The sequence below is a fragment of the Tiliqua scincoides genome, chromosome 14, assembly GCF_035046505.1.
Source record: "Tiliqua scincoides isolate rTilSci1 chromosome 14, rTilSci1.hap2, whole genome shotgun sequence".
Classification (NCBI taxonomy): Eukaryota; Metazoa; Chordata; class Lepidosauria; order Squamata; family Scincidae; genus Tiliqua; species Tiliqua scincoides.
In genome coordinates, this window is record NC_089834.1 from 8,583,355 (window position 1) to 8,597,707 (window position 14,353).

Below are 14,353 nucleotides of genomic sequence, written 5' to 3' on the forward strand. Positions count from 1 at the left end.
GTCAACTCACAGAGATAATCAGCCTGGATCAGGCAACTACAGAATCTCAAATGCAGCTGGTAAAAGGACAGTTGACTGAGAGGCTGAGCTGAGAATCAGGACTTCCCTGGTTTGAATCTCACCTTTCCCATCACCTCACTGAGTGGCCTCAGGCAAGCCACTACCTCTCAGCCTCAGTCTTCCCCACCTACAATATGGGGATAATGATACTCACCTTACAAGATTGTTGCAAGAACAACATTAAGGTAATATGTGAGAAGCTCCCTGCACTCCCAAACTGGGCTACACCAGAGCAAATCATTAACTCATTTCTGCCCAGCCCACATTTTATCCCTGTTGCGTATATGCAACGCTGGGCAGAAATGGCTTAAGTAGTCAGGGAGGCAGCAGGGCTGCTTGCAAAGCAGAGCAGGTGGTCCTGAGATGAGAGAAACTCCTAGCTCAGTCATTCACCAATGAATATGGATGTTCACTAAGGACTGGACTGAGCGTGTGTAACAGATCTCTTTCCATTCCTAAAAGACAGAGGCTGCAATCCTAACCACACTTTCCTGAGAATAAGCCCCATTGAACAAAATAGGACTTACTTCTGAGTAGACCTGGTTAGGATTGTGCCCAGAGACTCGTAGACAAGCGGCAAAGTGGAATCTCTAGAACAGCTCAGTCATTTGCACGCCTGGTCTTACCAAATATTCAGAGCCATGCATATCAGAACTGGCATGATGCTGTCTCCTGACAGCGGCCAGCCAGGTGTGCCTTGGCAAGATTCACCATCATGAATTCTTGTAGGGCTACCCAGAGCTGCCTCATAGACAAGCAGGTGAGAGATACTGACGCTTTCAATAAAACAAATCCCAGTTTCTGGGCACTCAGATATAACACAACCCACAACATGAAGACTGCCTTACTTGCCATTATGGATCAATCGGCATTTTGATCTTCCAGCTTTTTTTCTTTACCAGTTTGTGTGAATTGACATCACAAAATTCAGAGGAGTTCCTAGTTCTTCACTATAGCTGTGCATCACTTAGCAACTGACTGGATATACAACGGTGGTCATTAGCCAGCAGTTAGTGATTTTAAGAAGCAAGTTGAGAAAAAAAAGCAATTTAAAAGTTCTTTACCAGGTGCCAGGATGCCTCTTAGAATGGGCAGTGTCACACAGCATCTCTGCAGGTCCACAGAAGCCTCTGGAAGGAACTTCCAGTTTTCAGAAGCAAACAGGGATGAGGCTTCCAAAAAACCAGAAGTGTCTTCCAGTGGCTTCTGTGGGCCACTCTGAGGTCTGCAGAGGTCCTGCACAACATGGAGGAGGCCTCCAGGGCCTTCCATGAGGTATCCTGGCACCCAGTAAGTCATTTCATTTAGCGACCAAGTTGCTTAACGATGGGGTTCGTGGAACGTAACCTGTATTTAACACTCCTGTACTTCCTTTTGCCTGTTTTTTACTGGCATGGCCAACAGAGACGCTAGTCTTGGGAGTATGGATTCCACCTCCCCCATCCGACTCTGCATGCGACTACAGCTTCTATAAGCCTAGTATTTCATCCCAACTTCTAGTCACCATGCTCTCAAAAGAAACTCAACTATTAATCCAGTGATTTCAACCACTGTATTGCAGCACAACAATGGTTTGCGGGCATGCTGTGGGCATTTGGGGGAGAGTAGTTTATTAGTAGGGCCATTGGGGGATGCAGTCTCCCCTAGCAGTGCAGTGAGCCTTGTCAACTGTCAAAAAAACTGATGGTGAGCCATGAAAATTTTAGCACCTTCTCAGTATGCAGCAAGATGAAAAAGGCTGAAAATCCCTGTGCTAATCTTTTTCCAAAAGAAAGGTTTTCCTGCCACTCTGTTATTTTTCAACCAGATTTTTTTGTACATCTTCCAGTGTCACCACATCCCTCTAGAGATGGAACAACCAACACTGCACATAGTGTTCTCCAACGTAGATGCACCATGCTCTTACACATGGCTAGATATTTGCTTTATTCTTGCTGAACAACTGCCTGTTTTAATGACAAACCATTAGTACAGGTAGATTACCCCTTATCTGGACGCCTGAAATGCAGACTATTTCAAAATCCCAGACGTTTTTGTTCAAGACTTTTAAAAAAACTTTATGTAGTGTGAACACTAGAGGGTCTTGTGCTTGTTCCCATAAACAGTGACAGTACAGGCTGTAAGTTTAATTCTCTGCTCTGTGGTGTGTACCTGTATGGACAGTGTTGAAAATGACAGAGGCCAGCAGACACCCAACAACTAAAAGTACCTGAGGAAGCATTTCTCATTATATTTATGCAATTATTCCAAAATCCAGACAACTCCTAAATCCAGACACCTTCCCATCCCAAGCAGTCCCAACAAAGGATACCCAACCTGTAGTACGTTCCCTGCCCCACTACCCCTTCTGCTTAATCATTCACAACGCATCCTGTAGCTGGTACACTGCCAGAGTGTGGGGCCCGTTGTTCAGAAAGATTCATACAGAACACACAGTAAAGACCAGAAGATCTCATTTAATTATCCAAGCAGCTACAATGGATACAAACACTGAAGCGTAGCTGTCGTACATGCAGCACCTTTAGGACAATTCACACAACCTGTTTTCCACAAGGCAAGCAGCAGCTACGCTTAGCACTGCCTGTTACCTCCACCACGAATACCTCTCAACCTCAGTGCCCATCAGCCACACATCCTTCATTCTGCACTTTGCCCATCATTTCCTTTTCAGACAACAAACCCTGCAATAAATCAGAATTATGAATCACCTAAAGTGACCAGTGATGCCACCTGTTGAAGCTGAACGGCATCCCTCCCCCTTACAGAGAAATACCCACTGCCATGACAAAGAGAAGGAGAAGCCAGAACGGAATAACTCCTGTCCTTGTACTTTTTTATTCTACTAAGCCAGGTCCCCCCAAACGACAGGCCGCATCCAACACATTCTGATGAGCCCAGTGAACTATAATTCCATGCACACACCCCATGCTTCTTCCTCTCTCTCCACACCCTCCCAAAACCTATGAACCTTCTTCTCTGACAGTTGGGCTGGGCCACTCTTGCTGACAATAAAGCTGACAGAGACAGCAGGCAGCCCCACGACTGCAAACATTAAGTGACGCTGTAGTCTTACAGTGAACATACTTAGAATAATGTAGAAGACAAGTTATTTTCTATAACCTACTTTAAGAGAGCAAGTCTGAGTGATGTGGCCCCGGCAGTGGAAAATTTGTGGATCCCTGTACAGATATGTAGGAAAACCACCTGAAAACCACCACTGGAACCTCCCAATCATGAGGAAGGGGAATGGCAGGATATAACTAGCTATCTAACTAAATATATAAATATTGCTAAATTCAAGCATTCAGACTTACAGGATATATGTAAGATTCTCATTTGCTTTCTCACTTCTATATCTTGACTACACACTGTTGGTAATCTAGAAAAAACACGCCTGAAAGGGGTCATGATTGAGATGTGTGAAATTACACATGGGATGGATAGAGGGATGTTCTTTTCCCTCTCTCACAACATCAGAACCAGGGGACATCCACTAAAATTGAGTAGTGGGAGGATACTGGTCTCTTGTCATCTCGTCTGCTCCCTGAGGCATCTGGTGGGCCTCTGTGACATACAGAAAGCTGGACTAAATGCATCCCTGATCCAGCAGGGCTCTTCTTAGGTTTTTATGTTCCTTCCACCCAGAGGCCATATGCAACTTGAGAGTCTTATAATGCTATTCCTGATTTAACAATGAGCCTGGAACCCCCATACAAGAATCAGGTACAGATTAAACCACAGTTAAAAAGGGAAGTAATCAAAGATTAGGAAGTCTTCTACTTTACCTATGAGGAAACCAGGAATGGCATCTCCACCCCCCAATTTTGGAAGTTATATTAATGTCATACATAATTCCAAGAGAGCAAAAGTCAAGGCAAATATTCAGAACAACTACTGTACTGTCAGCGCCGCTCCTTCCCAGTGACAGTGACCATGCATGCGTGTTGCAAATGTGAGATATCACACATACATAACTCAATCTCACTTTGCATAAATCTAAATATTAATTTATGCTGGTAAGCAAATTTTGAAATACTGTAGCATTTTAGCTGACAGCAAGGCCCCATGGGCTAACACAGATTTTTTTCCCCCTCCTCAAATGGGCTGGAAAAGCCAGCTAGACAACCAGAGACATTTCCAATGATGTGGGGTGGAAACATTTTCTGAAGCAATATGCTCATTGCTATATTTTTCAGTAGAAATACTATTTTCCTAACACTACTACTCCTTTTACACAGTAGAAAAGATTGTGAAGACTGATTACTATCCCAGGTTGCCATGAACATTCTAAGCATCCCACCAGCAGCTGTTCCTTTGGAGCGGAACTGGGAGGCTTTCAGCTCAGCCAATACAAAAAAGAGCAGATTAACTCATGAGTATGCTGCGTAGCTGGTTTCTGTTCTCAAAACCATCGCTCCTGAGGGTCAGTCACACGCACAACTAAAGAAGAGAACGAAGAACAATAATTTGCCCGTGTCTGTGGATTTGGTGGCAGAACCATCCTTGAGCAGAGGAACTCTAGAAGTCTTGAATGGAACCCCTCTTCAGTCATTCTAAAAGTGGATTCAGGATACCCAGTGAGGGGGAGAAAGGAAGCACTCCTCCAAGCCAACATGCTCTGCTGCCATGCTTTTTTCTGGGTTCAAAGATTGTCTGTTGAGACACAGACTTAACTGAGAGAGTTACAGAACATGGGAAGAACATCTCCTCAGGTTCCACCCTCGCCTCTGCAGACTAGCACTGAACCTAGAGAGAACAAGGTCCATGGCTGGCCACTGTGCTCCTGTTCTTCCTCTCACTAGGTACATGCCATGTTCACTTTTGCTATCTGAATGGGAGCTAACAAGCAGTGTTCCTGTACAAATTACAGGGACTGAGTGGAACCCGATCACACTGCACTTGGCTATGAGGTCACCATCACCACCAAGCTCTGGAGCTCCACGAAGGCAGCTGCAAGGGGCTCTGAACTGAGCTGCAAATAAGTGCTAACAAGTAGCATTCGTGCTGCCGCACAGGAAAAATGAAACCAAAAGTGTTCTAAGAACCTCAAAGAGAAAGAGTTGAGTTATGTGGTACTAGATAACTGCATCAGCTCATGTACTAAAACTAATACATCAAGAATAACCCCCAGTGCCTGCATTTTAAACACATTAAATGTGGCTTACTGATCATGTTTTCCTCGTCAAATAGTTCAGTTCAAATAGCTGTGACTATCATGAACGTTTCTGGGATACTTATATAGTGCATAAAATGAACACAGGGTACTTTACGTTTTGTTTACTAAATATGTAAATCAAAACAAACATGCAAAATCAGATAACCATCTATTTAAGACACTGGAACAGTTTTCCAGGAAGTACTTCCAAGAATTTCCTGATTCATGATTTTCCAGAAAGCTCACATCACTAAGCCAGATTTCAACCTTTGATCTTGACTCTCCTACACCTGAGCTTTAAGAACAACTGGTGGTATTTGTGGAGTCACCCCCAGCCAAAGCACTAGTTCAGGAGTGAGACTGCCAGCTACACTGAAAAAGACCAGCATTAAAGAGTAGATCTGGTGGAAAGGAATGGCAAAGTATACAGGGATAGAACAGTCTGGAAAGTTTTAATTGTATTAGCTGTCTTGGGTGCCCTCCAGGGTGAAAGGCAGATTACAAATCAAATCAAATCAAAAAATAAATAAATTTTCATTCCAGCCCCAGTGCTATGGACTGAGGCTACAATCCTACACACTCTTACCCAAGACTAAGCCTTATTTAACACAGTGAGTGGGACTTACATCTGAGAAAACATGCACAGGGTTGCTGGTCTGGGACTGAACTGAACCAGGATGCACAGGGCTACTGGAACAATGGATAGTAGCATACAACTGATAGTGAGGGTTTCAAGGTTGGCCTGGCAAGGTGAGCCCACTGGTGGGTTTGGGCCATAGATCAGTGCCCCACCTGTCCAATCCCTGACACATCATATCCAGGCATCCAACAACCATGTGCATACATACCAGATTCAAGTAACTCTGGAAATCATTTACAAAAACATTGTCACACACCCCTCATCAACAAGCTGATGTCCTATTTACAAGGCTCTGAATATAAATGTACACCGTTAAGGTTAGTTACACAGGTGTGGTGAGCCATTGTAGTTTATGAAGTAGTTTCAGCTGCTGAGTAAATGTTTGATTATATGGCCATTCAAGGAAAGCCTTTTTTTAAAAAAATAGCACGCTTTTGGTTTTTTTTGCATTTAGGGCAGAAATTAAAAAACAAATGATGCTCACATTTCAAATAAACGAAGAACAAGATTATTTTCATGAAAATTCAATATTATGCTTGCATGTCACTCACTGGTCACCTATTTCCAACAGAGCTGATGCCACAAGAAGATAAAAATGTGTCTTGCGTACTAAGCAATGCCATTTTCCACACCAGCCTTTCCAGGGAACATATAAAGTTCCAGATAGCCCAGAATCCTTCCTGACATTGGATATTCTTTCTATTAGTATTTCTACATAGAAATACTGTATTAGCTATGGAAGAGTATAAAATAGGAATGAAAGGAGGGTTTTCAGAACAGGTTCAGACATGTAATGGCCTTCTAAGATCATGGCTGCTGGCAGATTTAGGTGGAGGGGCTGTTTGAGTAAACTGGTGCCTCCACATGGGTGGCCTATACACAAGTGCCTCAATTCCCAGCACTCTAAGGAGCATTTGCAGACAGCGGTTCTGTATGAGCCCCCAGCGGCAGCCCTGCATACTCCCAAGATGCTTGTGTGGGGGCTGCTGTGCGCCTAAACTGCCTTTATGATCTGAAGAACACATTTTTAAAAAATGAAAGGCACAATCCTTATCAATTGGCACATCGAAACAGAAGCTGGCAGACACCAACACAAGCATCCTAGCAATGGCACCTGATCTTTGCGCTGGTAAAACAGTAGCTGCCGACAATGCGGTCCCAGAGCTTGCCCTTGGCCCTCAGCATACTATACCCCCTTAAAGACGTGGTCCAGTGCTGGCGTGTACATGGACATCCCTAAGTTGTTTACCAACACAATCTTTAAACAGCAACCAACTCTTGTACTTCTGTGACCAAAAGTCACAATGTGTTACGTTGTTTGGATACCAAAGAGACTGCAAATAGTCTGTCTTCTTTAAAGAAAACAGACTATGTTATAAAGCAATGGAAAAATGTACAGAAAACAGCACTGGGCATATTGCTATTTTCCCTACTCTTACAGTGACGCATTCATGCATTTGCTATGCACTCTCTTAGCTCTATGGTTTTTGTATACCATGTTGAGCACAAGGCTTAAGTGTTCCTTTTGTTTGCATCTCAGCGAGGCAACAAGAGACACTGCCAAACAGCTCCATCCCATCTGCTCTAAAACACAAGGGCAAACTCTTCTTGCTATACTATGCCGCCATAAGGAGCTTCAGGATGCCCTGTCTGTTGCTGCAATGAAGCTCAAAGCACTACCCTGCCTTCCATCACCTACGTATACTATGAAACCCCCCCCCCCGCCCAATGCTGGGGATGATCTCTAGCACTGAAAGAGGAGATCATTGCTGTCCTTGCAGAAACAGCATTATGCTAGAACAGCCATTTTCAATCTTTTTCATCTCGTGGCACACTGACAAGGCACTAAAATTGTCAAGGCACACCATCAATTTTTTGACAGTTGACAAGGCACACCATGCTGCTGCTGGTGGGCTCACATACCCATTGGTGCTACTAAAATATGACTGTCCCCCAAACTTCTGCTGCACACCTGCAGACTAGTTGCGGCACACCAGTGTGCCACGGCACAGTGGTTAAAAATGGCTGTGCTAGAATGATATAGTGCAGGAATATTCCAAAGCTTTCAAGAAGCATTTAAAGGAGGGGAAAGATCGCCACTTAAAAAACCCCAGAACTTGAGCAGGCATAGGATGAACACTTGTGCCACCATGCATCTTGCAGGCCAACACTGCACAGATGTGCATGAAACTTAAGACAGTCACATTCCACACTGAAGATGCAACAGCCATGGATGAGATGGAGGGTGGGGCAGGAAAGCGACCCAGGTACAAAATATAGGTCAACCAGTGCTCAGGAAATGCAATCATGCTATTCCAATAACATGAGGGCTTCATGATAATCATACTTCACATTTGAAAGGTGTTTTCTGATTGTGCAAAGTCTTCAACATGTATTATTTTGAAGGAACCCCCACAACTTACTTCCAAGGCAAGTACATGTCTGACTTACAGAAGGATGCTCTGCATGAACACAACATGTATTTTACTTGAGTTTCCTTCCAAGCACAATTGCGTTGGGCCAGCAAGGGCCAGCCTATGTCAGTTTTAAATTATGAACATGTCTTTGGAATCTAACCTCTCTGTAAGTATGAACTTAGTGTACTACCTTCGTATCATAGATGGGGAAGGGAGTGGCTTGCTGAAGGCCCCCTGGTAGGGTTACGGCAGAGCTGAGACTTGAACCGGGGCAGTCCCTATATGCAGCTCAGTACCATGCATGTCTACTTAGAAATATATCTCACTTAGTTCAATGGGACACATTCCCCAGGTAGATGAATACAGGATAGCAGCATTAGAGACCAATCCTATGCCTGTCTATTCAGAAGTAAGTTCATTATAGTCAATGGAGCTTACTCCCAGGAAAGTGAGGATAGGCTTGCAGCCTGAGGGCCCAATCCTATCCAACTTTCCAGCACTGGCATAGCGCAATGCCGCCCCTGAGGTAAGGGAACAAATGTTAGAAATATACTTAGAAATATATCTCACTTAGTTCAATGGGACACATTCCCCAGGTAGATGTATACAGGATAGCAGCCATAGAGCCCAATCCTATGCCCAATCCTTATTCAGAAGTAAGTTCATTATAGTCAATGGAGCTTACTCCCAGGAAAGTGAGGATAGGATTTCAGCCTGAGGACCCAATCCTATCCAACTTTCCAGCACTGGCATAGCGCAATGCAGCCCCAAGGTAAGGGAACCAATGTTCCCATACCTTGAGGAGGCCTCTGTGACTGGATTCCCAACACAGGAAGCAGTGCATACCTGTAAGCACAACACAGGAAGCAGTAGCACTGTACCTGTACCAGCACTGAAAAATTGGATAGGATTGGGCTGAGTCATTGATCTACACCAATATATGTGTAGACATATACACATACATTGTAGACAATGTATTGTCCTACACTAAATTGAGAGGTTTACTATAACAAAACCTGAAAACCTCTAAGATAGACACACATTTCAGCTATATCAATCCTGACATATTAGAAAGTCAAGGATTTGCAAGGATTTTCAGCAATATGTACACTCATTTCAATGAACTATAAAAGAGAAGCATTTTCCTTTTCAACAAGCAGGGAAAAAGTACTAATATGGTGTTCAGATTCAACACTTTACCAGCTTTATTTTTTATTTTAGTTACCTCAAAGTATGTGAATAATTCAAAAGGAAAACTGTTCAGTTAGAACAGCTATTGCATAGAAAACAAAAGGGGGGGGAAGGGCATTTCCCTCACTTTACTGGTTGGCAACTGAACTTTTATCTTTTATAGATTCTTTTTCAGAATCAAAGCCTTAACAGCTCAATAGTGGAAGGTACAAGCATAATCCTAATCAACATAAACGGTGCATACATTTAAAGCAAGCTCATGGCTCAAGCACCAAACATATGATTCAGGGTTTAACATTCTCATTGAAATCAATGTTTCAGGGTGATCACGCTTGAGCCTTACAGTTACAGAATAACTATGAGCAATCTAATTGGCTGTGAAATAATATTTGCTCATATTGGGTACAAGCAAACTAGGTCCAGACTTCATTTTCATCTGTACAATTAGCAGAAGTCATTAAACTGACAATTACACCAGGCAAATGTCAAACTCAGTTATTAGGAGCTGTCAGAATGAAAGACTCCTGAGTTCCACTTTCCTTTCATTAAAACTTGGTTTCTTTCTTGAGTCAGTCCAGAAAGCAAATGTCACCTTCTTCGCTGTAACAAACCGAAATATATGGGCGACAAGGGAAGTTTCATACATTCATGCACTGAGACAGCATTTTTGACCTCAGTCTCTTAAAGTTGTCTATGTTATTAAATAACCCAGACTTGTAGCACTGGGGCTAGCTTCTTATTCTGGAGAACTGCAGAAGTTATCCTTCGGCTGCAATCCTAAACACACTTACTAGAGAGTATGCCTAATGAATACAGTAGAACCTATTTCTAAGTAGTCTGGAAATGCTACAAATTATTTGAAATCAATTTCTAGCACCACTCATAAAAACCTATCACTGACACCTGAGGAAAGCAATTTTGATGACAATGCTAATACAATCCTAATCTACAGAAATAGCTCTTGTAGGTCATGCTTAGGTAAATATCGTAACAGTAGCACACACCCTTGAGTTGCAATCCTATCCACACTTTCCTGAGTGTAAGCCCCAGTGAACAAAATGGGACTTACTTCCAAATAGACAAGGACAGAATTGTGCTGCCAGGTTTATAACAAGTTATTAAAAACTTGTTGGTCTTTAATAACTTGTTATTAATAACACTATGAATAACTAGCTTAAAAACAGGTTTATAACTATTAAAATAGTTATTTGTAAGAGTTTCAGATGATCAATCACTGTGAATGAGTGAGCAAACAACAGTTCTGAAGAATAAAGAATACTTGATGTTTTGGGATAACACATGTGCATGCTCCTGCAGACATCCTAAGAGATATTCCCTCATGTGCAAGACGCAGAAAGGGGAGCACCTCTATTCAAATGGTGCTGGGAATGCATGGTTGCTATAAATATTAGTATTTTAAAAGAATAGTTGTTTGAGTCAGTGAAACTGCTGCCTGGATAATTAAAGAGGCACCTCCAAATGGCTTTTAATCAATTAATTGGCCAATCAATTAAAAGCTGCAGTGTGGTTTACAATGCAGCACACCAGAGCATGATATTTTACATTACAAAGACAGCAAAAATAAAAAAATACAGTTATGTGGACATCAGCGCTATAGAGATTGGCACAAGGAACGTAACTCAGTATATGCGTTAACAGGACAAGCAGAAACTGCAGACACCTATTCAAAGCATCTTTCAAATTAGATAACCAAACTTCACAGCCCAGTGAACACCATACCCAATCCTTACACAGCACATGAATCATGCACTCTGGCTACCTCCGGAAGTAGATCCTGCTACCTCCAGGATCCTAGAGAGAGACAAATATAACCTGCGATGACGGTGTTCACACTGTTTAAAGCCAGCGAAACAGAAACTTACTCACAGGAAGTCTTCCTTACACAATCCTAGAACTTAAAAAGGAACTGCTGCTTCTACTTGGTCGGTGGCTTCCCTCTGTAAGGGACAGGGACCTTCTAAAAGGGACAGGGATCTGGTCTATAAGACCAGGAATGTTTAGGATAAATTTGTTCCAGGTCTTTTTTTCCCCTTGGGTGCCACAGAGGGCTCCTTCATTGATTCTGTACCAAGAGAAACATCTTATTTTTGACAGAAGCTTCAAAGAAAGATGTAGAGGATGAGGGAGGGAGGGAGGGAGGGAGAGAAAGAAATAAATAAGTGGGGATATATATATATCTCTGAGAGAGAGAGAGACAGAGAGAGAGAGAGAGAGCGCGCACTCACCTGAAGTGGCCTTTTGAACCCCATTATTAAAAGGAAGAACATACTCTCCCCCCATACATTCTTCTCCCCTCACCATTATAGAAAGATGCTTTGTATAAGGCTGCCATCCAAGTCATACCTAACCGGGAGTAAGCCCCATCAACCATAATGGGACTAACTTCTGAGTAGGCATGCATAAGATGCTCCAAGGCTACAATCCTAAACACACTTACCTGGGAGTAAGCCCCATTCGCCACAATGTACCTTACTTCTGAGTAGACATGCATAAAATTGGCCTGAAACCATGTTCTTGGAAAAGGGGCGAGGGAGCAACCCCCCACTTACCCCAAGGCTCCCCCAGGGGGCAACCCCCCACTCACCCCACCCCCACACGAAGCAGCCTTTCTGCCCCCTTGGGAGCTCGCCCTCCCCTTCCTCCTGGGGGCTCAGAGGGGGCGAGGGGTTGGGGAGCCCCAGGGAGCGCGGCCTCCCCGCCCAGCCAGCCCCGGGGCGGAGGACAGCCCGAGCGCGGCCCGGCCCCCCCCAAGGCGCCTCCCCCCGGGGGGGCGGCCCAGCTGCCGGGGGGGCGGACCCCGCCCGCCCGCTCCCCCCACCAGCCGGCCCGCGACGGGGGCGGAGGGACCCCTCGGCGCCGCGCCGCCCACTCGGCCCTGCCCGGCGCCGGCCCGCCTGGATGTTACCTTCATCAGCCTCCTGCTGGCCGCCATCTTGGATCTGCTGCCGCTGCCCCACAATGCATTGCGGCGGCGGCGGCGGGCGGGAGAGGCGGCGGCGGGCGGCAGAGCAGCGCGTGCCCCTCCCGCCCTCGAGCGCGTGCGCGACGCTCCCAGGAGGCGCGCGGGCGGGGGCGCGCGGAGGGGGAGGGCGGCGCGCGCAGCAGCCCCTGAAATGGCGGGAAGGGGGGCGGGGCTGCTGGGTGACCGCCTCTCCTGCCTGGGAGGAAGCCCCACTGACTGCAATGGGGCTTACCTGCACAGGAGGGCCCTGGGGCTGTCACTCCTACCTGGGAGTAAGCCCCACGCACTCTAATGGGGCTTATTTCTGAGGAGACCTGTGGCAGCCCCAGGGCCTTCCTGTGCAGGTCTCCTCAGAAGTAAGCCCCATTAGCGTGAACGGGGCTTACTCCCAGGTAGGAGTGGCAGCCCCAGGGCCTTACCTGACAGGAAGCCCCATTCACTCTAATGGGGCTTACTTCTGAGGAGACACGCATAGGATGGGGCTCTGAGGCTACCATGCTTAAGCCCCATTGACTAGAATAGGACTTACTTCTGAGTAGACAGGCGCAGGATTGGACTCTGAGGCTGGAAATCCCATCCACTCTTACCTAGGAGTAAGCCCCATTGACTATAATGGGACTAACTTCTGAGGAGACATGCATAGGATGGGGCTCTGAACCTCCACATGCAGGGTTTCCTCAGACTTTGTACTCACACCTCTTCCCCCCCTCAATAACAACAACAAAAATAAAATAACAATAATTTATTATCAATAATAATAATAATAATTCACCTTCGTCGTCATCAACCGAAATGATGAGTGGGGCACCTCCCTCATGAGGAAAGGCTGCTGCATTTGGGGCTCTTCAGTCTCAAAAATTGCCTTAGAAAAAACATGATTGAGACACTTAAAATTTGGCATGGGGTGGATGAAGGGAGGCTCTTTTCCCTCACATGTGACACCATAAGCAGGGGACAGCCGCTCAAAATGAGTGTTGGGAGAGTTAGGGCAGACGATAAAAATTCATCTTTACACAACATTGATCTTTGGAACTCCTTGCCACAGGACGTGATGGCCTAGAGGCCTTCCAAAGGGGATGGGGCAGATTGATGGAGGAAGAGGCCATCACAAGTTAGAAGCCATGATGGGCACGTGCAACATCCTGGTTTTCAAAGTAGGCTCCCAATCCTCTCCAACTTTCCAGTGACAGCATGGGGCATGTGCTGCATTCTGTGGTGGAGGGACGGTCACAGACGCTTTCTCAAGGTAGGGGAACGTTTGTTCCCTTGGGACTGCACTGCGCTGAAAAGTTGAATAGGATTGGGCCCTTGGAAGGGCAGGTGCAAGGGAGTGGCAAGAGGATGCAGGTCTCTTGTTGTCTTATGGGCTCCCTTGTAGCATTTTGGTGCTACTTGAGGAGCAGCCTGAGATGCTGTGTTGGTGTGGCAAAAAAGTCATGGCAAGAATTAGACAACAGACACAGGTTTCAAAGAGGTTGAAAGTGCTGGAAGCAGGAGCAAGAATGAAATCAAGGGAGAAGTGAAGTGCCGTCTCCCGGCTCCTGACCCAGCCTTTTATTAAGTCTCAAAACACATGATATAAGGTTACGTAGTTGGGGAATTTCCACAAGGATGCTACTTTTCATACCGGCTAGTTCTAGCTTAACCACAAACACATTCCTAGATAAGATTCTCCTTAACATCCTGTGTTTACAGGCTCTGGGTGAAGACCCTCAGCGTATCATCAAGCCCAAGAGTGTGCTCTTGTTCAGACGCCGGTGTGCCTGCATCATTATTGCCAAATACTGCTAAGACATCTTAAAGCCCAGCGCCTGTATATTCTATATCTACTACACTCCCTGAGGTGTCTGGTGGGCCACCACCAAGCCAGACTAATGGGTGATTGGCCTGATCCAGCAGGACTCTTC

The 14,353-nt window shown here is 45.2% G+C and overlaps 1 protein-coding gene across 1 annotated transcript in view; it reads right to left on the reverse strand.

Moving 5' to 3' along the window:
• UBE2L3 (ubiquitin conjugating enzyme E2 L3) overlaps positions 1-12,505 on the reverse strand; it is a 30,446-nt gene extending 17,941 nt beyond the window's left edge. Inside the window, exon 1 of the mRNA XM_066609933.1 lies at positions 12,390-12,505. Within this exon, the coding sequence (XP_066466030.1) occupies positions 12,390-12,416 (27 nt within the window). The 5' untranslated portion in view covers positions 12,417-12,505. The remainder of the gene's footprint in view (positions 1-12,389) is intronic.
• Between the last annotated feature and the right edge of the window lie 1,848 nt (positions 12,506-14,353).